This window comes from Gorilla gorilla, chromosome 7 (genome assembly GCF_029281585.2).
Source record: "Gorilla gorilla gorilla isolate KB3781 chromosome 7, NHGRI_mGorGor1-v2.1_pri, whole genome shotgun sequence".
NCBI lineage: Eukaryota > Metazoa > Chordata > Mammalia > Primates > Hominidae > Gorilla > Gorilla gorilla.
In genome coordinates, this window is record NC_073231.2 from 31,742,126 (window position 1) to 31,767,842 (window position 25,717).

General features: G+C 46.3%; 1 protein-coding gene across 3 annotated transcripts in view; it reads left to right on the top strand.

The window, feature by feature from the left end:
• The window catches only part of EPHX2 (epoxide hydrolase 2), a 53,981-nt gene extending 37,264 nt beyond the window's left edge, over positions 1-16,717 (top strand). For 2 of the 3 annotated variants that reach the window (XM_004046821.5, XM_055348283.2), the window contains 7 exons: positions 8,648-8,719; positions 10,476-10,509; positions 12,371-12,473; positions 13,290-13,359; positions 15,547-15,627; positions 15,983-16,041; positions 16,241-16,717. In XM_004046821.5, the coding sequence (XP_004046869.1) occupies positions 8,648-8,719; positions 10,476-10,509; positions 12,371-12,473; positions 13,290-13,359; positions 15,547-15,627; positions 15,983-16,041; positions 16,241-16,319 (498 nt within the window). In that variant the 3' untranslated portion in view covers positions 16,320-16,717. Of the gene's footprint in view, positions 1-8,647; positions 8,720-10,475; positions 10,510-12,370; positions 12,474-13,289; positions 13,360-15,546; positions 15,628-15,982; positions 16,042-16,240 lie in introns of those variants that run through there. The other variant, XR_008667698.2, reaches the window with a different exon arrangement.
• Positions 16,718-25,717: the final 9,000 nt, after the last annotated feature.

Below are 25,717 nucleotides of genomic sequence, written 5' to 3' on the forward strand. Positions count from 1 at the left end.
AAGACGCTTAGTAATTACAGCCCTTGTCAAGGCACAGTTTTTTGTTTCAAAGGTTGTTAACAGTTATTGTGGAAAAATCAGTACCTCTATTCTGTTGTAGCAGCTGGGTTTAAAATCTGCAGTGAGAGTTTTGAGGACAGTTTTGTTCTTAAGAACAAAGTGCCTTGGCAGGGAAATGTTAGATATTCAAATTAGTGATCTGGCCACTGAAAGATGCCCAGTAACCAGGTTGGGCTGCATCCAGCCACTGGAACCACTCAATAGGTACAGAGCTGGGACTGGAGGAGAAATCACTCACAGGGGTTCCTGCCAGCCTGCCTGGTACCTACTCTCTAAGGAACGAGTAGGCAAAGGCACTTCCCATCCCTGGCCCTCAGTTTCCTCATCTGCAAAAGGTTGCTTTTGGGTGGTTTTCAAACAGGTAATAGCTTCAAACTAAAGCTGATTCCAGGTCAGCAAATAAAGCCAATAACATGGAGAAGAGGTCTTGGATGTATAGTGGGTGCTGGGAGTTCCTCCTTCCTGCCACCTCCTAACCCGCTCCCTCCCTGGCCAGGAGGAGGCATTTCTGACATCTCCTCCTTCTCCCTAGGAGCACTGAGGCTGTTCCAGACCCATGCAGCCTAAGGAAGACTCCTTCTGTGCTGTGGGTGCACCCGTCTCCCCCACTTATTTTTTTATTATTATTATTATTTGAGACAGAGTCTCACTGTGTCGCCCAGGCTGGAGTGCAGTGGCACAATCTCGGCTCACTACAACCTCCAGCTCCCAGGTTCAAGCGATTCTCCTGCCTCAGCCTCCCGAGTAGCTGGGATTACAGGCACCCACCACCATGCCTGGCTAATTTTTGCATTTTTAATAGAGACAGGGTTTCACCATGTTGGCCAGGCTGGTCTTGAACTCCTGACCTCAGGTGATCCATCCTCCTCGGCTTCCCAAAATGCTGGGTGAGCCACTGCGCCCAGCCCCATCTGTCCCACTTCTGGCTCATCTCTGCTGAGCACTGCAGGGTGAGGCTTAGATTAACTCCAAGTTTAGAGTCAGCTCCAATATAGCTCTTTGAACCCTTAGCCAGCGTGGTGAATCTTGGCCTGGGAATCTGCCAAGTCTGCTGGAAACAAACAAAGCTTGCTTTTCTTGCCTTCTCAGAGAAGAGGTGACAGCTTTGCATGTGTATAGTGAGAAAGCATGAAGACTAGGCAGCTCTGGCAGCGAAGGCCAGTGGAATCAGATGGGTCATTTCAGCTGAGCTGTTCCATGTTTTAATTCTGAGAATTCCCAAAGTCCTCACTTGGCCTGGGGGATACACCCCATTATGCCCCCCATACCAGAACGTACCTAGGATATCCTGTGAACCCTGCTCTCTCCCACCTCACGACACTGGTCCTCTTTCCTTGTCCTTAAACCGCACATGTGTATTTTTATTTCTTTGAGGAAGACTGGGTGGCAGACACCTGTGTATGTGTCTGGAAACATATAGCAAGCTAGAGGCAGATTTCAGGCAAAAAAATGCTCTTTTGGGCTGGGCGTGGTGACTCACATCTATAATCTCAGCAGACAGGTGGATCACCTGAGGTCAGGAGTTTGAGACCAGCCTGGCCAACATGGTGAAACCTCGTCTCTACTAAAAATACAAAAGAGCTGGGTGTGGTGGTGCATGCCTGTAATCCCAGCTGCTCGGGAGGCTGAGGCAGGAGAATCTCTTGAATCTGGGAGATGGAGGTTGCAGTGAGCTGACATTGCACTACTGCACTCCAGCCTGAGCAAAAAAAAAAAAAAAGAAAAAAAAGCCCTTTTATTTAAGAATTTAACCAGAAGAGAAACTAAGGATCAGAGAGAAAATGTGGGAAAAGAAAAATTGTAGGCAGAAAGTTTTACCTGGCTGAAAATCATCCACAAATGATTTTCTTTCTCCTCAAAACATTGAGTCTCTCTCTCTCTTTTTTTTTTTCTGCTGTGTTGCCCAGGCTGGTCTCTAAGTCCTGGCGTCAAGTGATCCTCCCACCTCAGCCTTCCAAACTGCTGGGATTACAGGTGTGAGAGCTGCCATGCCAGCCTAAATGTTGAATCTTTCTTAATCTCTAGAACACAGTAGCTCCTTCAGGCCATGGGGACAGCTGGTGATTAGTTACAGAGTTTATTTTTTAGGTTTTGTTTTTGTTTTGAAATTATGAAGTAATTCATCCTTGCTATTTAAAAAAATCCTGTGTTGTGTAAAGTAAAAAGCTGAATCGCCCTTTGCCCATCAATGAGCTACTAGTAGCTACTACTAATAGTCTGGTATTTCCCAGACATTTTTTGAAATATTTAAAAACTATTTTTGAATGTTTTTAAGCAAATATATGTGTGTATGAGCACACACACATATATAATTTTTCATATAAATGGAATCATGCTGCTTTTTCATTTAATACATATTGCACAGATTTTTTTGTCAGCACATATAGATTTATCTCATTCTTTTTAATGGCTGCATGGGGTTTTGTAACAGGTAGACTATGGATTATGTAATCCTCTGTTGAGGGACATTATTTTGATTATTTTTCACAGCCGAATGATACAGTTTAAAAGAAAGTGCCACTGTTTGCTACCTTATGCACCAAGCTTTAACTATTGTTACTTTAATTTTTTTCTTTTTTTTTTTTTTGAGATGGAGTTTCGCTCTTGTTGCCCAGGCTGGAGTGCAATGGCATGATCTCAGCTCACCACAGCCTCCATCTCCCGGGTTCAAGTGATTCTCCTGCCTCAGCCTCCCAAGTAGCTGGGATTACAGGCATGCACCACCACGCACGGCTAATTTTGCATTTTTAGTAGAGATGGGGTTTCTCCATGTTGGTCAGGCTGGTCTCGAACTCCCACCCTCAGGTGATTTACCCGCCTCGACCTCCCAAAGCGCTGGGATTACAGGCATGAGCCACCATGCCCGGCTGTTAACTTTAATTTTTATGCCCTTTATGGAGGAAACCCTTGGCAGGGTTATTTTCATTGTCTTAAATTGGCAGTGTTGTGTTAGGTTGTGGTGAAGAGAACCAAATATGGAGGGGTTTGGAGTCCGATGTTCTCATTGATAATCTGCCTGACCTTCAACGAGGCACTTAAGGCCCCTGACCTGAGCGTCTTCCTCTGTGAAATGGGCTGCACAGCTCAGTGCTGTTATGGACAGAAAGAGCTGGCACCATCAGCATGTGGCAGGCGGCCCCCAGTGCCCTGGGTCCCTGTAGAGCCCTCTAAGTCTTTGCTGTCCACCTCTTTCTCATCTGACCAGCCACACCGCAGAGTCAAAGGTCAACAGTTTGCTCTCTGCCCAGATTTCGGATGCTTCCAGCCACTGCCATTTTTGACCTCAGGGACAACCACCCCACTGTTTCTCCTGGCCTGTCTTGGAGAACACTGGCGCAGACTTCCAGAGGAATTGGAGTCATTTTTGTCAAGGTAGACGGAGCATGAAACAGAGTCACTGGCCCAGCCCGCTGACCAGCAGAGGCTTCACCTCCACTCCTGGATGGCATCCTTTGGCGTTACTTGTAAAGGGCAGGAGGGCTGAGTGGGGGCTTTGTGGGCCTGCAATTTGGCTTCAACAGCTGCCTCCATTGTCTCACCCACAAAACAATAGCCACAGTTAAGTGCAGCCTCTCAGCAGACCTGTTCTCTACCTTGGAAAGGACACAAGAGAAGATTAAAGAGGAGAAACTCCTGGGATGGTGGAGGGGAGCTCTCCCTGTTAGGAGGGCTGAGCACAGGAGGCAATCCTGTGCCCTCCACCAATGTGGGGGCACCTCCCTGGCAAATTAGGTGACTGACAGCGCCACCCCTACCAGCTCTGAGTGGAAAGTCTAGACAAAACTCCATCTTCTTTGTGGTGCCCTGCATTTCTGGGGGCTCCTCTGACAGTGCGCTGAATACGCACATGGGAAGTAAATTGAGAGGATGAGAGAAGTCCAGGGCACCTTGGATCCTGGGACCCTCCAGACCCCCACCCTGCGGTTGGCACACCTGCTGCCTGTTGCTCCTGGGGGTGGTGCCTGGGCCCCCTGAGCCCAGGGTAATGAAGACCCTGGCCCCTTTCCCTCCTCACCCTCTCCCCTCAGCCCCCACATCAAGATACTCCCTGGAGACATGCTTTAGTGTAAGCTGGGGGCCAGAAATGGGAGGAAAATAACAGAAGATAACATTTGTCCTCTGCTTATGTGCTTAGCTGAGACCTTCTGACTCTTTTTAATCTACAAAAGGTAAGACCGTATCTTTAAATCCTACAGACCAATGACAAATTTCCTGCCTGCTCTGGATAGGGGCTCCTCCTTTTGTGTTCCCACTCCCGGGGCTGCCATAACAAAGTACCACAAGCTGTGAGTTAGAACCACAGAAGTGAATTCTCAACAGTTCTTGAGGCTAGATGTTCAAAATCAGGGTCTCGGCAGGGTTGGTCCCTTCTGGGGGCTCCCGAGAGAGAGTCCATTTCATGCCTGTCTCCCAGCCCCTGGCCGTTGCTGGCAATTCCTGGTGTTCCTCAGCTTGTAGACACATCACGCCCGTCCCTGCCTCCATCTTCATGTGGCATCCTCCCTTCTGTGTCTCTGTATGTCTCAATTTCCCTCTTTCTCTCATAAGGACACAGGTCATTAGATCTAGGGCCCGATCTAAAGCCAAGATGATATCATTTAAAGAACCCTAATTAGATATTCATTTAAAATTTTAAAAAATCAGCCAGGTGCAGTGGCTCACACCTATAATTCCAGCACTTTGGGAGGCCAAGTGGGAGGATCACTTGGCCAGGAGTTTGAGACCAGCCTGGGCAACATAGCCAGACCCCGTCTCTACAAAAATGTTTTAAAAGTTAGCCAGGCATGGTGGTGCACACATGTAATCCCAGCTCCTCAGAAGACTGAAGTGAGAGCATCACTTGAGTCCAGGAGTTTGAGGATGTAGTAAGCCATGATTGCACTACTGCACTCCAGCCTGGGCAACAGAGCAAGACCCTGTCTCTAAACGAATAATAATAATAATGGAGATAATGATATTAATATTTATTGGCATGCCTCCTGCATGTCAGGCATTGTAAGAAATGGGCATTATCTCATTTAATCCTTACAAAATCCCCATTTTACAGATGAGGAAACCGAGGCTCTAGGGAAAGAAGTTCCCCAGCTGGTAACTGTCAGTACTTGGGCTTGAAACTGTGTTTATTGGATTCTAAAGTCCATCCTTTAACTTCTGTGCACAGGAACACAGAAGGAGGAGCCCCTCTCCAGGGCAGACAGGAAATTTGTCATTGGTCTGTAGGATTTAAAGATATAGTCTTATCTTTTGTAGATGAAAGAGAGTCGGAAGGTCTCAGCTAAGTGCATAAGCAGAGGACAAATGTTATCTTCTCTCCTTTCTGGCTCCCAGCTTCATCCTATTCTTTCTGTTGCTCTGCTGCACTTTTATGTGAGTGAACAGATTTATTTACCTTTTTTCTCTCTCATTTTTTTTTAAGAGACAGGGTCTCACTCTGTTGCCCAGGTTGAAGTGCAGTGGCACAATCATAGCTCACTGCATTCTTGACTTCCTGGGCTCAATCAGTCCTCCTGCCTCATTCTCCCTAGTAGCTGGGACCACAGGCATGCACCACCATGCCCAGCTGATTTTTAAAATATTTTTTGTAGAGTCAGGGTCTCTACTGTTGTTCAGGCTGGTCTTGAACTCCTGGCCTCAAAGTCCTCCTGCCTGGACCTCCCGAAGTGCTGGGATTACAGGCTTGTGCCACCACACCTAGACTCTCTTTGATTTTCTTTACTGACTTTTTGACATAGTTTGCCCTTTTAAGGATCATTTGAGGCAAAGCCCTCTCCAGGCTTCCATGGGTTCCTTCAAACACTGAAATGCACCCCTGAGCTCATGAACAGCAGCTGTTTCTGGGATGAGGACTGCTCTCAGTAAATAAGAATGATGACCGACAGCCACACACACAGACCTGACCAGGGCTTCCATCCATCACCTAAATGTGCTTCTTCCCATGGCTATTTCTCACTGTGGCATTCATCATCATGTTGCGGAAGGCCGCCATTGGCACCATTATAATTGAATCTTACAAAACGGAGGGAACTGTCATTAACAGGCAGACATAGCTTTCATCAGAAAATCTCCAACCCTAGATCCAGCACCGCCGGATGATCAATGTCTCCATTCTTCTGTGCTGCCACTGCACAGATCCAGAGCTCTCGTGAGGAGTGATGAGCAGAACAAAAAGGAGTAATGTCTCACTGGGCATGGTGGCTCATGCCTGTAATCCCAGCACTTTGGGAGGCTGAGGCAGGCGGATCACTTCAGGTCAGAAGTTCGAGACTAGCCCGACCAACATGATGAAACCCTGTCTCTACTAAAAATACCAAAAATTATCCGGGCGTGATAGTGGGCCCCTGTAATCCCAGCTACTTGGGAGGCTGAGGCAAGAGAATCTCTTGAACCCATCTTGGCAGTGAGCCGAGATTGCGCCACTGCACACCAGCCTGGGCAACAGAGCAAGACTCCATCTAAAAAAAATAAAAATAAAAAAAGTAACCTCTCAACCTGTGTAAGCACTGAGGACTGCAGGTCGCTGGAACGAAAGCTTTGTGGATATGGCTTTAGGATCTTCCTGTCCTCTGACTCTATCTCAAAGGCAGCCACAGATGCTGCTGAGAACAGGATGAGTCCCCACCACTAAGGGGATCCCAGGAGAGCACATTCAAGGCTCTGCAGGATCCAAGAAAAGCAGAGTTACCCCTTGGTGGGAAAGATGGAACCTCACGGAGAAGGCAGTGTTTGGGTCCGGTGTCGAAGGCCAAACTAATAGAAGTCCATGCTCTTGGTGAAGGTCACAATGTGTTAAACCAGGGAGGCCAGCGAGTAGGAAGCCCGCTCAGAAAACACATGCAGAACAGTTCAGCTGATGTTTGGGTACGTGCAGGTGGGTGGTTAGAGGGAAGGAGAGGAGAGTCAGTTGGCATTGCCACACTTAACTCAATTCCCTCTGGTAGCACTAGTCCCTCAGCAGCAGCTGTGTTACAGAAATATTTTATTTTATTTTATTTATTTTGAGACGGAGTTTTGCTCTTTTTGCCCAGGCTGGAGTGCAATTGTGAGATCGTGGCTTACTGTGACCTCTGCTTCCCGGGTCCAAGTGATTCTCCTGCCTCAGCCTCTGAGTAGCTGGGATTATAGGCATGCACCACCATGCCCGGCTAATTTTGTATTTTTGGTAGAGACGGGGTTTTACCATATTGGCCAGGCCGGTCTCGAACTCCTGACCTCAGGTGATCTGCCTGCCTCGGCCTCCCAAAGCGCTGGGATTACAGCGTGAACCACTGTACCCGGCCAAGATTTTTATTATTTCTGAGTGGTTGCCCCTAGTGGATCTCTGCCTCCAGGACAGCTGTTTTCTCCTAAACTGCGTCTGGAACAGCTTTCGGGTCCACCGTCTTTCAACTTCTGGAAACGACAGCTTGAATTAAAATTGTCCTCTTATGCTCCAAAAAGCCATGAACCAGGCTACCCCCACTAGGAGAGTAGGATCCGTGGATGGATCTCTTGTCACCTTCCAGCCATGCCCCTGTTCTTGGTGTCTGCTTTGCTGAAGTGCTCCTGGAGGGGGTTGGGGTAGGAAGGAGAGGGGAAGCAGGAGAGGAAGACTCCACACCCTGAGCCTCCAGTAGGAATCTCCTCCCCAGCCCTCAGCACATGACATTCAGTGACCTGGGCACTTCACTTTAGTCCTCATCCAAGCCCCTCCCCCATCCTCTGGTCCACCAGGAAGGTTCTGGAGCCTATTTTGTACATTGGCATCTCTTGGTCCAGTTTGCCAGAGAAGGAGCTCAGTGTCTGTGGAGCTGATGAAGCAAGTTCAGGTCAGAGAATTCCCACCATACACAAGCCAGAGACCTGGGAACAGCCAGAGAACTGTGTGTCGACTGGGTAATTAAATGCCATACTGCTCCCAAGAACTGGAAGGACCTGGTCATTTGTCACCAGGAAGGCTATGTGTCCCAGCTCTTTAACAGTGGAAACCTTGCTGCCCTGTCTGTGGAATACAATCTATTGGCAATCTAATGGTCTGTAACAATTAAGACCCAAGTCAAAGGAGTTGATTTTGAAGTTTCTACAGCAAAAAAAAAATTGTTTAAGTTTCTTTGTAAAGATGGGGTCTCGCTAGGTTGCCCAGGCTGCTCTTAAACTCCTGGCCTCAATATAGCGAAATTTAGATGCCTGGATGGAAGAGCATTTGGTATATAGTTTTTGGCTTTTCTGCTTGGTTTCTCAGAATCCTTGGAGCCCCTCTCTTCTTACCACCAGTCAGCCTCCAACCCATTCCTCTACCAGCCCCCTCCCAAATCCTTTCAAGAGATTATTATAAGTAGTACCTTCTCATTATAGGAATATTGAAAAACACAAAGAAAGTGGCATCTATAAACGTGCCTCCCGTGGGGAACTACAGTTAGCATCTTGTATTTTATGCTAACCTTTTTAAAAGACATGTTTTATGATGAAAATTCAAATGGATGCTATTCTGATGAAACTTGGGCTGGATGGGGCACAGGTAGGGTGCTTCTTGCTTTCAGTCAGATGAAGGAGGGGCACAGTTTCCACGATTTCTAGGGGGTCCTTCATTTTGCTTTCTTGATTGTTTTAGGGAGTGGCTGAGGCTGAACTGGAACAGAACCTGAGTCGGACTTTCAAAAGTCTCTTCAGAGCAAGCGATGAGGTGAGGGGTGGGGACAGGGGCAGAAGAACAGGAGGGGGCAGTTGTGAAGGAAGTATAGGGTACCTAGTGTGTGGCAGGGACCAGGAGTAGCAATCTGGCCTCCTTTTCTTTCATTTCTATAGTCAGGGTAATTGAGGTCCCCACTCTACTGGGAAAATTTACATCCTTGCTGACACACAAGGTCAGAGAACGATTATAATAATGATGGCTTGGAAATTATGCTATTACCATTACCATTTTAACATGCATAATTGGCTTACCCAAGTACAAAATTAATTGATGTCCCCAACCCTCTTCTTGAAGCAGAGGAGTTTAGAAACCTTTAACTCTGTAACCTGCACCCTCCTGTCTTATGTGTTAGGAGTCATCATCACTATTGTTGTTTTATATACAGTCAGTGCCTGCTCAAACTGTCCCATATTTTCTACTTTCTTTACTGATCACTTCTTGCATCTCACTCATTTGCATTGAGTTCAGTTTCTTTCTTCCTGAAGCATCCCCTTTAGTAGTTCTCTCAATAAGAGTCTGTTGGTGGTAAATTCACATTTTGGTGCCTGAAGACATCTTAATTTTAATCTTGAAGAATCATTTATCTGAGTATAGAATTTTAGGTTATTTTCTTTTAGAAACTTCTGTCATTGCTTGTGAGTCAGCCTCGGGTCTAACCTCCTATACATTAATTGTCTTAGCCAATTAATTGTCCTGGACACTGCAGTGTCTGATCTGCAGTTTAACCTGTCTTTGAAGTTTTAATTTCAATAAATAGTTTTTTTTAATTTGTGAAATTTTTGTTTGGTTCTTTTTCAAATCATTCTGATCTCTTTTGATAGAGTCTTGTTGTATTCTTATTTTTCAGTTCCTTTTATGTTTTCAATTATTTTAAGTATATTCATTTCTAATTCTCTCTTGTTTCTCTCTCTCCCTCTCACAAACTCTGTTATTGGATGTTTTTGGGGAGTCGTATTTTACTGTTTGCTGCATTTTTTGCCTCTTGCTGTGAGGCCTTTTTGTGTGAGTGTGGGTTTTGTAATTTTGGTTTATAAGCTCATCTTCAGCAGTACTTAATCTGTACCCATCTGCTTCAATTGGGCTTGAGGAAATGACCCCTTGAGTGGTTAAGGATTTCTTCTGCCAGGCATCCTGGTGGCATTACCAACCCAGGCTCACTTTGTTGTTGTTGTTGTTGTTCTTGTTTACTTCACACCTTGGGAGTTTCCAGATCATGCAGAGAATGCGAACTCAAATCCAAGCACTTGGGAAGGCAGGCCTAGAGCTATGAATTCCCAAGGGGGTGTCTTTTGGTTTCCTCTTAGTACCAAGCTGAAACAAACTCCTTTAACATCTTTATCATCATGAGGGGATTTTTTTTCTAATCAATTTTTTCACTGAGGGTATAGCATGTCAGAGACCCCAGATTTACTGGATTTACCATGGAGGAGCATGGAATATCACATCTCCAACTTCTCATCATAGGCCAAGATCTCTTTTCTTGTTCCCATTGGCTGATAGACCTAGGTCTTCATATTACCAAGGTCTGCAAGGGCCCTGGGGCAGTCTCAGCCCAGAGCTTTGGTCGTGAGCTCGCTCTTTACTTGACTTCTGTGAGGGGGTCCCTGGCTCTCTTGGGAGTTCCACATGTTTGTTACAGTCTGCATGGTACTCAGAGGTCATTTGTCGTAACAGGGTTTGCAGATGAGCATATTTCCTTTGTATCACCCATGACATCATTTGTAACTCTTTTCTTTTCTTCCTTCAGAGTGTTTTATCCATGCATAAAGTCTGTGAAGCGGGTAAGAGACATGCTTGGGAGAGCCATATCTGGAACCAGCTGAATGTTAAAGGGATGTTTCTGTCTCTGACTGCTATGGGCAGAAGCCCTGAGCTCTCCAGCTCTGAACTTTAAGTTGCCCAACCAGGGTCCCCTCGGCATGCATAGGGCTGACTCTAACCCCAGGCCTGAGCACACAGCCTGGAGTTCCTACCCTCTAGGGAGCTGTGGCTTCAAGATCTTAAACAGTAAGAGCTTGGAGGAGTCTTAGAGCTTGTCCAGGGCAAAATCCACCCTCTACTGATAAGGACCCCAGGATTGAGAGCTTACCTCTACGGAGGTCACCTGGTGTATGCAGGCGGAGTGGGGTGGGGCCCCTGCCCAGGTCTCCTCTATTGCAGTCCACTGGCCCCTCTCCATCCAGGCGCCATGTTTCCAATTCCCCCACCTGGAGCTCATCCTTGTCTCCCTCCTGGGTTGGGTATGAGTGAAGGGTCAGAGTTGAGATTTGATTTGAGCTCATCCCCATGGCCCCTAGATCCAGCACTCTTCCCACAAGACCTTATTTTTGCTGCAGCACTGTGGCCTTGACAGCATTCACTTGTATTTTTATGAATAATGATGGCCACTGTCACTTGTTTGGGCACGTGCTGACCATCTATATAAAACTCTGGACTAACCCCCTTTAGATAAATTATTTGTGATCCTCGAAGCATTCTGAAAAATGCTACTATTTTTAATTTCCAAAGAGGAAAACAGGTCTCAGAGGGTTAAGTAACTTGTCCGAAGTGGCTGAGCTGGGGTTAAACTCCTCTGACCCTGCAGGCCATGCTCTTGTCACTGCTCAAAGAACACCTCCCTTCCCTCCCCCACACCCACATTCCCTTATTCCTTCACACCGTCTGTCACTCATTCATTCACCCATTCATTCATTCCTCAAATGCTGTGAGCACAGGCTGGGTATGAAGCTGGGGCTGCATGCTCAGCTACCCAGACACATGAAGCAGGGTGGCCACCGTCAGTGAGCCCACAGTCTCACGGGAGGCAGAGCAGCTGGGATGCTCGCAGAGGGGCCCTGAGGTACAGTGAGTCTGGAGCACCCGCCTGGTGGGGAGGCTCAGGGTGGCTTCATCACAGGGTGACATCCTCATCACATACCCCTTTGATGTGTCTCACAAAAGCCTGGAATGACCAGTTCCTGTGCCTCCGGGTCTTCGTGAATCTGAAAATGCCGACGGGCCCTGTTCAGGCACCAGCATTGAGGCTGTGCCCTGTGAAATTGCAATGGTCCCTGGGCTGCCAGGGGTCATCACAGGCCATCCTCTGGAGGGACTGTGCAGCACCCTGAAGACAAGAGAGGGGTCCACAGTGGGATACCACAGAGGGTCTGTGCAGCACGCAGGAGGTGACAGGATGCAGCCACCTGGCCTGGGTTCTCTTCCTGCCTTAGAGGAAAAACGGAGCAAATCCTTATGAAAATTCCAAGAATCTCTGGCGATATCTCCAAAGGGCCACAGTTAAGCTGGCTGGGAAAGGTTTAGACGAGGGGAGAGCAGGAGCTGGGGGCTGGCAGGGTCTGGGATATAGCTGCTGTGTGCCTGAAAAAGCCGGCAACTGTGGTTGGTCCAGGAGCTGTGATAATAGCCCGTGAAGTCGTGGCTAGGTGGGAGGGAACATCAGGCTCCAGCGTGACCGTGAGATCACAGCTTTGAGCTTTCGAGGAGATGGGATCACTCTGGCAAAGGATAAGGGAACAAAAGATGGAGGCACTCATAAGGCCTTGCGCAAGTTCAGATGGTCTGCGAGAGGCAATGAGGTCCCCGCCTTAAAATGCAGACACCTGGCCCGGGGATGGGAAAGTCAACAAGTGGCTTTTTTTGCAGGAGGACTTTTTGTAAATAGCCCAGAAGAGCCCAGCCTCAGCAGGATGGTCACTGAGGAGGAAATCCAGTTCTATGTGCAGCAGTTCAAGAAGTCTGGTTTCAGGTAAAGAGAGCACAGGGCCCAGACACAGATGAGAGATGATCGACAGATAGGGATCTTCAGCCCTCAGGGTGGAGGGTGAGGCCCAGTTCTCCTCCATCACAGCCCTCGTTAGTGCCAGGCCAGCCTCTGCTTCAATGCCTCCAGTGTCGGGAGGCTCACTACTTTATGGTGCTCAGCCTGCTCTAGTTTGGGACAGCTCAGCTTGTTCTTCCTTATGCTTATGGGGCCCCCGTAGGGCAGAGGGTTTTCACTACTTTTCAGTCATGGCTCCTCAGAGAATCAGATGGCAACTCTGGGCTCTTTCTTCAGAAAAACATAAAAATCCACGTAAACTCAAAAAGTGCATACATTTTGGTGCATTTGCCCTACTTCCTGATGTCATATTAGGAGGGGGCATCTTTGCTCCACCTCCCAATGTCCCTCTCAAGTGGGCTCCCTGGGGCAGGCGAGTGGCCTCTGGATGGTGAGGCTGCTAAACCAAGTTCCCCACCATCAGCAACCTCCCCAGCCTCCAAGGTGACACGATGACATTCCCTGGAGGGTCCTGTAGGGCCGGCTTCTTTGTGTCCCAAAAGCCAACCTAGAGGCTGCCAGTTCACTCAGTGGAGTCCTGTGTCCTTGCACAAGGCCTTGCTGCTAGAGCTTGGCAACTGCGCCCGACAGCAAGGCGTGGGTCCTGGGCTCTATTCTCTTGCCCCTGCAGGAGGCTTTGCTCTTCCCAGGATGACTGGCTGTGCAGAGCAGGTTTCTGTTGGTGTCTGTAGCAGAGCCGTCTACTTACTGCCTCCCTCTTTTTACTTTCTGATCTCTCCCCAGAGGTCCTCTAAACTGGTACCGAAACATGGAAAGGAACTGGAAGTGGGCCTGCAAAAGCTTGGGACGGAAGGTGAGTGCCAGGTTCAGTATAGTCTCATCCGCACCCCAGGACCCGCCTGCGGGGCTTCCCATTGGCCTGAGCTGATATGACCTGGGCCAGAGCTGGTTGTGGACAGATCTGCTGGCCACCTCCTTTCCCTTTGGGGTTTGGGAAGTGACTCCCTTCAGGGGTTTCCCTAGGATCTTTCTTGCTGGTGCTTCCCTTGGGATGGTAGAGGGTGACGTTGGGGATGGAGCTGGGGTGTGTCCAGGGAACTGCAGCATCCATCCGGAATCCCCAGGTCCCCTGGTGGTACCTCAAGGCAGGGCTGCAGATGGCCTGGGGCACCTCCCAGAAGCGACATGGATACTGGAGCCCCCAGCCCAGAGGAGCGTTAGGTGTTCTCAGAGATGTGACTTTAGCCTTCGGTTGTGTCACCTTGCACAAGTCAATCTCTGAGTCTCAGTTTCCTCATTTGTCAAGCAGAAGATGAGTTTCCAATCTCTGGGTCTGCAGAAGGAGTAATGGAGGTTCCCAGTTTACATTCAAAATGTTTAAAAATCTAAGGGAAATCTATTCCCCAGTGTGACTGCACAGGTAGCTAGGCCTTCATCAGCTCACTCAGTAGCCATGGTTACCTTGTTGGTTCACTCTGTAAGTGAACACACTGCTACGTGCCAGACTTCCTGCCAGACCCTGGGATACCATGGTGCGTAAACAGACCAGGTCTTGACCTCCCGAAATTAGGTCTTGAGGCACTAGAGTATATAACATCGTGGTTAAGAGCAGGCTAGGAAGCACATGGGCTGAGTCTAATCCCTGTGTGACCCTGGGAAAGGTACTTAACCCCTCTGATCCACTGTGGCTTCTTCTGTAATATGGAAGTGGCAAGAACAGTGCCTCCCTCACAGAGCTGTGTAAGGATGAAATGGTTGAAGGCATGTGACCTGTTACAAGCAGTACTGGGAACCTAGTAGCTCCATTAGTGTTCCTTGTCATTATCATCATATGACTGATGAAAATGACCAAACTGCAGTTGGACAGACAAAATCTCTCAAAGCGTGGAGGAAAATATTGACGAAGGCACTGGGAAGGTGAATCCCATTGGTGCTAAGGTCAGAAACCCTCCTCTTCTGCAGTTTGTTTTTTGAGACAGTCTTGCTCAGTTGCCCAGGCTAGAATGCAATGGCACGATCTCGGCTCACTGCAACCTCTGCCCCCTGGGTTCAAGCGATTCTCCTGCCTCGGCCTCCCAAGCAGCTGGAATTACAGGAGTGCGCCACCACACCCAGCGAATTGTTTGTGTTTTAGTAGAGACGGGGCTTTACCGTGTTGCGCACGGTGGTCTCAAACTCCTGAGCTCAGGCGATCCACCCACCTCGGCCTCCCAAAGTGCTGGGATGACAGGCGTGAGCCACTGCACCCAGCCTCTCTTCTGCAGTTTCCAGCTGGATCTTCCTCTCTCCTCCCATCCCACCTGCCCCCCACCAACCCAGTTCACATTTTAGCTTGGAACTTTCTAGAGTTTATAAACCTCATAGAAGCCTCAGGATTCGTTTTAGCCACAAAATCATTTTTGACCTTCTCCTGGCTCCTGGTTGTGGGAGGAGGGAGGGGTGTGGAGAGAGATGCCCATCACTCTGGGTGTAAATGAAAATAGTGCACGTTCCTCAACCAGGGATGGGTCAAAGCTGCTTGGAAATTAGGGTAATGGTGGAGCGAGAACAAAGGAAAAAACACAGAGGCTTTCCTGGCCTTCCTGTGCATGCCTCCCTGTGTTCAACTCATTTGCCAGCAATTGGAAGTTACTTTGCTGCCATTCATGTCACATTGATTACTACTGTGGCTGCCCCCATTTTCTCTCGAACCTTGGTCGCCCCTTTTAAGCATCTGTTTAATTCAGAGAAGAGGAATCTTGATCTTCATTCAAGGGTGTCTTCTGCCTTCTTGGTGCCGTCAATTCGCTTCTCCTAGTTACACGCAGCTCAGCACACGTTCTCACTCACACACATCTGCACACATAAGACCCATATTGGCTTCTGCACTGCTGAAGCTGTTATTTTAAAGATCTCCAGTAATAACCACGAGTCTGTTGTGCAAAGTTCGGCAGATACAACGTCAGGACCACAGCAGGGTGGCGAGCAGGGGTCTTTCAGAGGAGGAGGGAGGGCTTCCTTTGTGGAGTGCTGGCCACTCCTGTTTCCTTTCTCCCCCCAGATCCTGATTCCGGCCCTGATGGTCACGGCGGAGAAGGACTTCGTGCTCGTTCCTCAGATGTCCAAGCACATGGAGGACTGGGTGAGGGAATGGCCCTGTACAGGGGTCATCAGTGCACCCCGGGAGAGGGCACGGGTGCTCAGAGGGAAGACGGCAGCAGAAGATACACCTTGTCAGGTGGATAGGACCATGGTTGAAGCACTTCATCAGTAACATCACTGTCCCCCCATTGCAAGCAGCAACCGTGACTGTACCTTCCTTTCCCCTGCATGGATGTGGGTCTCATTCACTCATTATTCCCTTCCTAAATCATGCAGGGTTTGGGTAGGGTGGCCTGCTGGGAGCAGAGAGAAGGCGTCCATTGCCCATTGCACTAGCCAGAGACACACCCATCTGCCTTCTTCCATTTACCTTTCTGCCTGGGGTTTCCTTTCAGATTCCCCACCTGAAAAGGGGACACATTGAGGACTGTGGGCACTGGACACAGATGGACAAGTAAGGAGGTTGGGGGCTCCTGGGGTCGGGGAGAGCAGGGCCCCCCGTTCACCTTCCATAAAAGCTTTCCTCGTTTCATTGTGGTGGCTTTGGCCTGGCTTAGCCACTCATGTCACTCACCTCTGCCTTCGAGTTGGCTGGGTAGGTGCAGATAAGTGTGAATGGCTATTTTTTTCTTTTACTTCTCCCTTTCCCCCAGGCCCACCGAGGTGAATCAGATCCTCATTAAGTGGCTGGATTCTGATGCCCGGAACCCACCGGTGGTCTCAAAGATGTAGAACGCAGCGTGCGCCCACGCTCAGCAGGTGCGCCGTCCTTCCACCTGCTGGGGCACCATTCTTAGTATACAGAGGTGGCCTTACACACATCTCTCATGGATGGCAGCATTGTTCTGAAGGGGTTTGCAGAAAAAAAAAGATTTTCTTTACATAAAGTGAATCAAATTTGACATTATTTTAGATCCCAGAGAAATCAGGTGTGATTAGTTCTCCAGGCATGAATGCATCGTCCCTTTATATCTAAGAACCCTTAGTGTCCTGTAGGGGGACAGAATGGGGTGGCCAGGTGGTGATTTCTCTTTGACCAATGCATAGTTTGGCAGAAAAATCAGCCGTTCGTTTAGAAGAATCTTAGTAGAGATTGGGATGCCTTACTCAATAAAGCTAAGATGACTATGCTGCTGGCTGTCTTTGTTCTTGGAGAGGTGGAGTGACTGTTCATGGAGAATGCATGGCATGGGGATGAACCCTTTCCCTCTGCTTTTGAGCCCTGTTCTGGGCTCCAAGGTGCTGCGTGATCTAGGCCGTGCTGGCCAGGAGACAATCCTATGGGGATGGCAGTGGTCTCTTGTGCTCTGTCCCCTAGAGCAGTCACTGGCCACAGGTAGCCACCTGCCTTTCTCCCGGCTTCCCTAGCAGAGTTTGCTCAGGCACAAATGTGCACCTGGAGCATTTGAAATGTGCTTGTGAGGCTGAGGAAGAGAATTTTAAATTTCATTGAATTGTAATCAGTTTAAAGTTAAATAGCAGCAGCTGCCATGAGGTCCAGGCAGATTCAGCTCATCTTCCCCTCTGCCCCCTCCTCCCTATCTTCCCCTCTACCCTCTCCTCCCTCCTGTCACATCCGGTTAGGCTTCCATCTCACTGATGTGTCTCCTGCAGTGGTCTCTCCCCTGCCCTGCTTCCAGCCCCAGACTCCTGGAGCAGCAGCCTCCTCACGGGTCTTGCCGCCCACATGGTTGGATCCTGAACCTCGCAGGGCCTACCCCACTGCCCCTGCCCACCCCCAGCCCGGCCCCATCACCCTCCAATTCCTAACCGCCCTCCAGCAGCACACTTGCAGGTGCTGATCCTCCTTGACCCTCTGCCCGACGTACCCATTCTTTGCCTGGAATGTTCCTCCTGCCACCTCCTCCAAGCCCATAGGCTGGGTCCTGAGCCCTTTCTGCCTGCCCCCCTTGCATGGTTTTTGGGCTCACAGATGCACGCACAATGGCCTCGCTGCACTTGCGGGAGGAAGTGGTCCCTCCAAGCTGAGTTTGGCATGATGACGGGCATGAGTTGGCCAGGCCACAAGAGCCTGAGTATCTGTGTATAGGGAGAAAGCCAGAAGAGGTTTGAAATGGAGGCTGCTGGCATTTCTTCACTGCCCTAGTGCACCTGGAGTCTTCCATGCACCACCTCTGATCCTTCCAGAGAGTCCTTCCCATTTAACCGGGAGGGAAACTGAGGTTCAGATAATTTGCCCAGGACTGCTTGGCTAGATGGGGGCAGAGCCTGGATTCAGAAGCAGGCTTTCTGGCTCCTAAGGCTGAGCTTTTTCTACAAAAAAATGTTCTCGTCACGCCACTGCACTCCAGCCTGGGCAACAGATTGAGACTCCGACTCAAAAAAAAAAAAAAAAAGAAAAAAGAGAAGTTCTCCTTTCTAAATCTGGAGCCAGACCACCTAGGTTAGGCCTCCGGTCAGCTGCATACTCGCCTTGTGACCTTGAAAAAGGATATCTGTGCCCCAGTTCCCTCATCTATAAAAAAGGGGACGTTAGTAGGACCTAACTCATGGGTGGTTGTATCAAGTGTGTTAATAATATGCACAGAGTTCTAGAACAGTGCTTGGCATGGAGGAAGTGCTATAGAAGTATCAGCTATAAGATTTCCAGTTTGTCTTAGGACAAGACCTCTAAGGGCTTTCCATTTCCAGCCATGCCACCACCATCTCAATCTTTTGCATCTGAGAATTAAAGGGCTAATTTAAAGGCAATCATGAGGCCTGGGGGAAAGGCTTACACCAGATCACATTATTTTCCTAACTGGGTGTATTCAAGTTCATTTGTAAGGGAGCAGTTGGGGGAAAGGAAATAATCAAAACCTAAAAGCGTCCTTTACTAGAAGGAGCACAAACAGCAAACCTGTCTTCCCGAAAGTCTCGCTTTTAATATTCTATCCAGTCATCTCCATCAGCCATCAAAAAGGCCTCAGAAATTCTCCTCCTTTGGCAAGTAAGAGTTGAATAACTCCAGTCCATAGCATTGCCAGAAAATATAACCTGTTATACAAGATTGAGGGCTGTATCGGTCTGTTCTCCCATTGCCATAACGAACTACTGGCAACTGGCTACTTTATAAAGAAAAGAGGTTTAATTGGCTCACGGTTCTGCAGGCTTTACAGAAAGCATGGCTGGGAAGGCTCCAGAAAACTTACAGTCATGGCAGACGGTGAAGGGGAAGCAGGCACATCCTACGTGTCTAGAACAGGAGGGAGAGAGTAAGAGAAGGGGGAGGTGCTACACACTTTTATAAACAACCAGATTTCATGGGAACTCACCATCACGAGAACAGCAAGGGGGAAATCCGCCCCCAAGATCCAGTCACTGCCCACCAGGCCCCTCTTCCAACATTGTGGATTACAATTTGACGTGAGATTTGGGTGGGGACAGAAATCCAAACCGTATCAAGGGCCATAAAGGACAGTGGACTGGAAGAGGTCTTTAGGTTTTTCAAGAAGATAGTGGAATGTCCAGGGCTATGTTTCCTGGTCTGCTTTGAGGACCTTTGGGCCACACGTCAACTGTTGCAGTGGTGGTATCAGGGCAGTCCCTGGAACAATCAGGGAAGATTTTCAGATGCCATTTTAAGTACAAATGGCAAGGAGTGTGTTCAAAATGATTTAATTATAAAATGCTATATTTTGGGATTGAATTTAATTTTTTAATTAACATACTAGTACATATTCATGGGGTACATAGTGATGTTTTGATACATATAATGTGTAGCAATCAGATCAGGGTAATTACACCTGTCATCTCAAATATTTATCATTTTTGTATTGACATTTTATAACCTCCTTCTGGCTATTTAAAACGATGTATCATTGTTGACTGTAGTCATCGCTCAGTGCTATACAACGCTAGGACTTACTCCTCCCATCTAGCTGGAATTTGACATTCCTTAAATCCCTCCCTATCCCCCACCTCTTCCCCAACCCTTCCCAGCCTCCTATCCTCCGTTCTACTTTTTACTTCTAGGAAATGAATTTTTTTTTAGCTTCTGCATGTGAGTGAGAACATGTGGTGTTTCACTTTCTGTTTCTGGCTTATTTCACTTAACAGAATGCTCTCCATTTCCATCCGTGTTGCTGCGAGAGACAATATTTCATTCTTTTTTTTGTGGCTGAATAGTAAAAATATGTTATTTTTATGTCATGATTACAAAGGGAATAGATTACAAGTATATTCCCCTCTGCTAAAAGAAATCGGCCCTTTAAAAAGAGGTCCAGCAGTCTTCATATTCTCTCTCACACCCTCCAGTAGTGGGTTGTGCTGCTCCCGGGAGGAGGCTGAGATCACTCACATATTCTGTCAAGGAAGGACCACTTAGTGGCTGTCAGTTAGCAACATCCAAGGTTTCCAGGAGACCCGTCTTCGAAAAAGTGAGTCTATTAGACTAGACAGGACAAAAAGCTATTTCTGTCTGTCTTGGGGTATAGGGAACCCATGGTTTTAGACCTTGACATGACTGTCCACCAGTTTCCGTGTCGTTCACAGCCACATTACCATCAACACAAATTAAAAGCAAACAATGGTTAAAATATCTAGGTCAGAGGCTCAAAGGGTTTTTTCCAACAGGAATTGGGTGACAAATATTATGCCTCACTGTTCAAAGGACTCCATCTGGCCGCAAATGATAAAATACTTTCTTGCCTGAGCAATTGTAAAGTGTCAACTCCTGCACCCAAATGTGTAACTGTCTGTCTGCCTGTTAGACTGTGAGGGCCCTGAGATCAGGGGCTGCCTGTCTAAGTAATTTGTCCTGAAACCCAACCCAGCACTGGCCTGGCATATGTAAAATGCTCATTAGATGTTTGCTGAATAAATTGGAGAGTATATGCACAAATGGATGAATGGACAAATGCATTAGTTTCAAGTTAAAATAATTAAAATTTGGTCGGGCATGGTGGCTCACATCGGTAATCCCAGCAATTTGGGAGGCCAAGGCGGGCGGATCACCTGAGGTCAGGGGTTCAAGACCAGCCCAGCTAATATGGCAAAACCCCATCTCTACTAAAAATACAAAAATTAGCTAGGTGTGGTGGTGGGCACCTGTAATCTCTGCTACTTGGGAGGCTGAGGCAGAAGAATCGCTTGAACCCAGAGGCAGAGGTTGCAGTGAACCAAGATCACGCCATTGCACTCCAGCCTGGGCGACAAGAGGGAAATTCCATCTCTATAAATAAATAAATAGCCTAATGTCCTCGAGGTTCATTCATGTTGTCGCATGTGTTGGAATTTTCTTTCTTTTTAAGGCCAAATAATATTCCATTGTATGTATAGACCACGTTTTGTTTACCTACTCATTCAGCAATGGGCACTTGGATGGCTTCCATATTTTAGCTATTATGAATAATGCTCTGAGCATCAGTGTACACATATCTCTTTAGGGCTCTGAATTCAGTCCTTTTGGGTATATATCAAAAAATGGAATGGCTAGATTATATTGTAATTTCTATGTTTAATATTTTGAAGAACCACCAGATGGTTTTCCATAGCTGGTTTCCATTTTCTGTTTTTTTAATATATAGAATGGCCATGTGATGTCCCATGATAGTTTTATTTGAATTTCCCTAATGATTAGTGATGTTGAATATCTTTCTTTTTTTTTAAATTTATTTATTTATTATTATTATACTTTAAGTTTTAGGGTACATGTGCACAATGTGCAGGTTAGTTACATATGTATGTATACATGTGCCATGCTGGTGTGCTGCACCCACTAACTCGTCATCTAGCATTAGGTATATCTCCCAATGCTATTCCTCACCCCTCCCCCCACCCCACAACAGTCCCCAGAGTGTGATGTTCCCCTTCCTGTGTCCATGTGTTCTGATTGTTCAGTTCCCACCTATGAGTGAGAATATGCGGTGCTTGGTTTTTTGTTCTTGCGATAGTTTACTGAGAATGATGATTTTCAATTTCATCCATGTCCCTACAAAGGACATGAACTCATCATTTTTATGGCTGCATAGTATTCCATGGTGTCTATGTGCCACATTTTCTTAATCCAGTCTATCATTGTTGGACATTTGGGTTGGTTCCAAGTCTTTGCTATTGTGAATAATGCCACAATAAACATACATGTGCATGTGTCTTTATAGCAGTATGATTTATAGTCCTTTGGGTATATACCCAGTAATGGGATGGCTGGGTCAAATGGTATTTCTAGTTCTAGATCCCTGAGGAATCGCCACATTGACTTCCACAAGGGTTGAACTAGTTTACAGTCCCACCAACAGTGTAAAAGCATTCCTATTTCTCCACATCCTCTCCAGCACCTGTTGTTTCCTGACTTTTTAATGATTGCCATTCTAACTGGTGTGAGATGGTATCTCATTGTGGTTTTGATTTACATTTCTCTGATGGCCAGTGATGGTGAGCATTTTTTCATGTGTTTTTTGGCTGCATAAATGTCTTCTTTTGAGAAGTGTCTGTTCATGTCCTTCACCCACTTTTTGATGGGGTTGTTTGTTTTTTTCTTGTAAATTTATCGGAGTTCATTGTAGATTCTGGATATTAGCCCTTTGTCAGATGAGTAGGTTGCGAAAATTTTCTCCCATTTTGTGGGTTGCCTGTTCACTCTGATGGTAGTTTCTTTTGCTGTGTAGAAGCTCTTTAGTTTAATTAGATCCCATTTGTCAATTTTGGCTTTTGTTGCCATTGCTTTTGGTGTTTTAGACATGAAGTCCTTGCCCATGCCTATGTCCTGAATGGTAATGCCTAGGTTTACTTCTAGGGTTTTTATGGTTTTAGGTCTAACGTTTAAGTCTTTAATCCATCTTGAATTGATTTTTGTATAAGGTGTAAGGAAGGGATCCAGTTTCAGCTTTCTACATATGGCTAGCCAGTTTTCCCAGCACCATTTATTAAATAGGGAATCCTTTCCCCATTTCTTGTTTTTGTCAGGTTTGTCAAAGATCAGATAGTTGTAGATATGCAGCGTTATTTCTGAGGGCTCTGTTCTGTTCCATTGATCTATATCTCTGTTTTGGTATCAGTACCATGCTGTTTTGGTTACTGTAGCCTTGTAGTATAGTTTGAAGTCAGGAAGTGTGATGCCTCCGGCTTTGTTCTTTTGGCTTAGGATTGACTTGGCAATGTGGGCTCTTTTTTGTTCCATATGAACTTTAAAGTAGTTTTTTCCAATTCTGTGAAGAAAATCATTGGTAGCTTGATGGGGATGGCATTGAATCTGTAAATTACCTTGGGCAGTATGGCCATTTTCACGATATTGATTCTTCCTACCCATGAGCATGGAATGTTCTTCCATTTGTTTGTATCCTCTTTTATTTCATTGAGCAGTGGTTTGTAGTTCTCCTTGAAGAGGTCCTTCACATCCCTTGTAAATTGGATTCCTAGGTATTTTATTCTCTTTGAAGCAATTGTGAATGGGAGTTCACTCGTGATTTGACTCTCTGTTTACAGTCTGTTGTTGGTGTATAAGAATGCTTGTGATTTTTGTACATTGATTTTGTATCCTGAGACTTTGCTGAAGTTGCTTATCAGCTTAAGGAGATTTTGGGCCGAGACAATGGGGTTTTCTAGATATACGATCATGTCATCTGCAAACAGGGACAATTTGACTTTCTCTTTTCCTAATTGAATACCCTTTATTTCCTTCTCCTGCCTAATTGCCCTGGCCAGAACTTCCAACACTATGTTGAATAGGAGTGGTGAGAGAGGGCATCCCTGTCTTGTGCCAGTTTTCAAAGGGAATGCTTCCAGTTTCTGCCCATTCAGTATGATATTGGCTGTGGGTTTGTCATAGATAGCTCTTATTATTTTGAAATATGTCCCATCAATACCTAACTTATTGAGAGTTTTTAGCATGAAGAGTTGTTGAATTTTGTCAAAGGCCTTTTCTGCATCTATTGAGATAATCATGTGGTTTTTGTCTTTGGTTCTGTTTATATGCTGGATTACATTTATTGATTTGCATATATTGAACCAGCCTTGCATCCCAGGGATGAAGCCCACTTGATCATGGTGGATAAGCTTTTTGATGTGCTGCTGGATTCGGTTTTCCAGTATTTTATTGAGGATTTTTGCATCAATGTTCATCAAGGATATTGGTCTAAAATTCTCTTTTTTGGTTGTGTCTCTGCCAGGCTTTGGTATCAGGATGATGCTGGCCTCATAAAATGAGTTAGGGAGGATTCCCTCTTTTTCTATTGATTGGAATAGTTTCAGAAGGAATGGTACCAATTCCTCCTTGTACCTCTGGTAGAATTCGGCCGTGAATCCATCTGGTCCTGGACTCTTTTTGGTTGGTAAGCTATTGATTATTGCCACAATTTCAGCTCCTGTTATTGGTCTATTCAGAGATTCAACTTCTTCCTGGTTTAGTCTTGGGAGATGTATGTGTCGAGGAATTTATCCATTTCTTCTAGATTTTCTAGTTTATTTGCGTAGAGGTGTTTGTAGTATTCTCTGATGGTAGTTTGTATTTCTGTGGGATCGGTGGTGTTATCCCCTTTATCATTTTTTATTGCATCTATTTGATTCTTCTCACTTTTTTTCTTTATTAGTCTTGCTAGCGGTCTATCAATTTTGTTGATCCTTTCAAAAAACCAGCTCCTGGATTCATTAATTTTTTGAAGGGTTTTTTGTGTCTCTATTTCCTTCAGTTCTGCTCTGATTTTAGTTATTTCTTGCCTTCTGCTAGCTTTTGAATGTGTTTGCTCTTGCTTTTCTAGTTCTTTTAATTGTGATGTTAGGGTGTCAATTTTGGATCTTTCCTGCTTTCTCTTGTGGGCATTTAATGCTATAAATTTCCCTCTACACACTGCTTTGAATGCATCCCAGAGATTCTGGTATGTTGTGTCTTTGTTCTCGTTGATTTCAAAGAACATCTTTATTTCTGCCTTCATTTTGTTATGTACCCAGTAGTCATTCAGGAGCAGGTTGTTCAGTTTCCTTGCAGTTGAGCAGTTTTGAGTGAGATTCTTAATCCTGAGTTCTAGTTCGATTGCACTGTGGTCTGAGAGATAGTTTGTTATAATTTCTGTTCTTTTACATTTGCTGAGGAGAGCTTTACTTTCAAGTATGTGGTCAATTTTGGAATAGGTGTAGTGTGGTGCTGAAAAAAAATGTATATTCTGTTGATTTGGGGTGGAGAGTTCTGTAGATGTCTATTAGGTCCGCTTGGTGCAGAGCTGAGTTCAATTCCTGGGTATCCTTGTTGACCTTCTGTCTTGCTGATCTGTCTAATGTTGACAGTGGGGTGTTAAAGTCTCCCATTATTAATGTGTGGGAGTCTAAGTCTCTTTGTAGGTCACTCAGGACTTGCTTTATGAATCTGGGTGCTCCTGTATTGGGTGCATATATATTTAGGATAGTTAGCTCTTCTTGTTGAATTGATCCCTTTACCATTATGTAATGGCCTTCTTTGTCTCTTTTGATCTTTGTTGGTTTAAAGTCTGTTTTATCAGAGACTAGGATTGCAACCCCTGCCTTTTTTTGTTTTCCATTTGCTTGGTAGATCTTCCTCCATCCTTTTATTTTGAGCCTATGTGTGTCTCTGCACGTGAGATGGGTTTCCTGAATACAGCACACTGATGGGTCTTGACTCTTTATCCAATTTGCCAGTCTGTGTCTTTTAATTGGAGCGTTTAGTCCATTTACATTTAAAGTTAATATTGTTATGTGTGAATTTGATCCTGTCATTATGATGTTAGCTGGTTATTTTGCTCCTTAGTTGATGCAGTTTCTTCCTAGTCTCGATGGTCTTTACATTTTGGCATGATTTTGCAGCGGCTGGTACCGGTTGTTCCTTTCCATGTTTAGCGCTTCCTTCAGGAGCTCTTTTAGGGCAGGCCTGGTGGTGACAAAATCTGTGAGCATTTGCTTGTCTGTAAAGTATTTTATTTCTCCTTCACTTATGAAGCTTAGTTTGGCTGGATATGAAATTCTGGGTTGAAAATTCTTTTCTTTAAGAATGTTGAATATTGGCCCCCACTCTCTTCTGGCTTGTAGAATTTCTGCTGAGAGATCTGCTGTTAGTCTGATGGGCTTCCCTTTGAGGGTAACCCGACCTTTCTCTCTGGCTGCCCTTAACATTTTTTCCTTCATTTCAACTTTGGTGAATCTGACAATTATGTGTCTTGGAGTTGCTCTTCTCGAGGAGTATC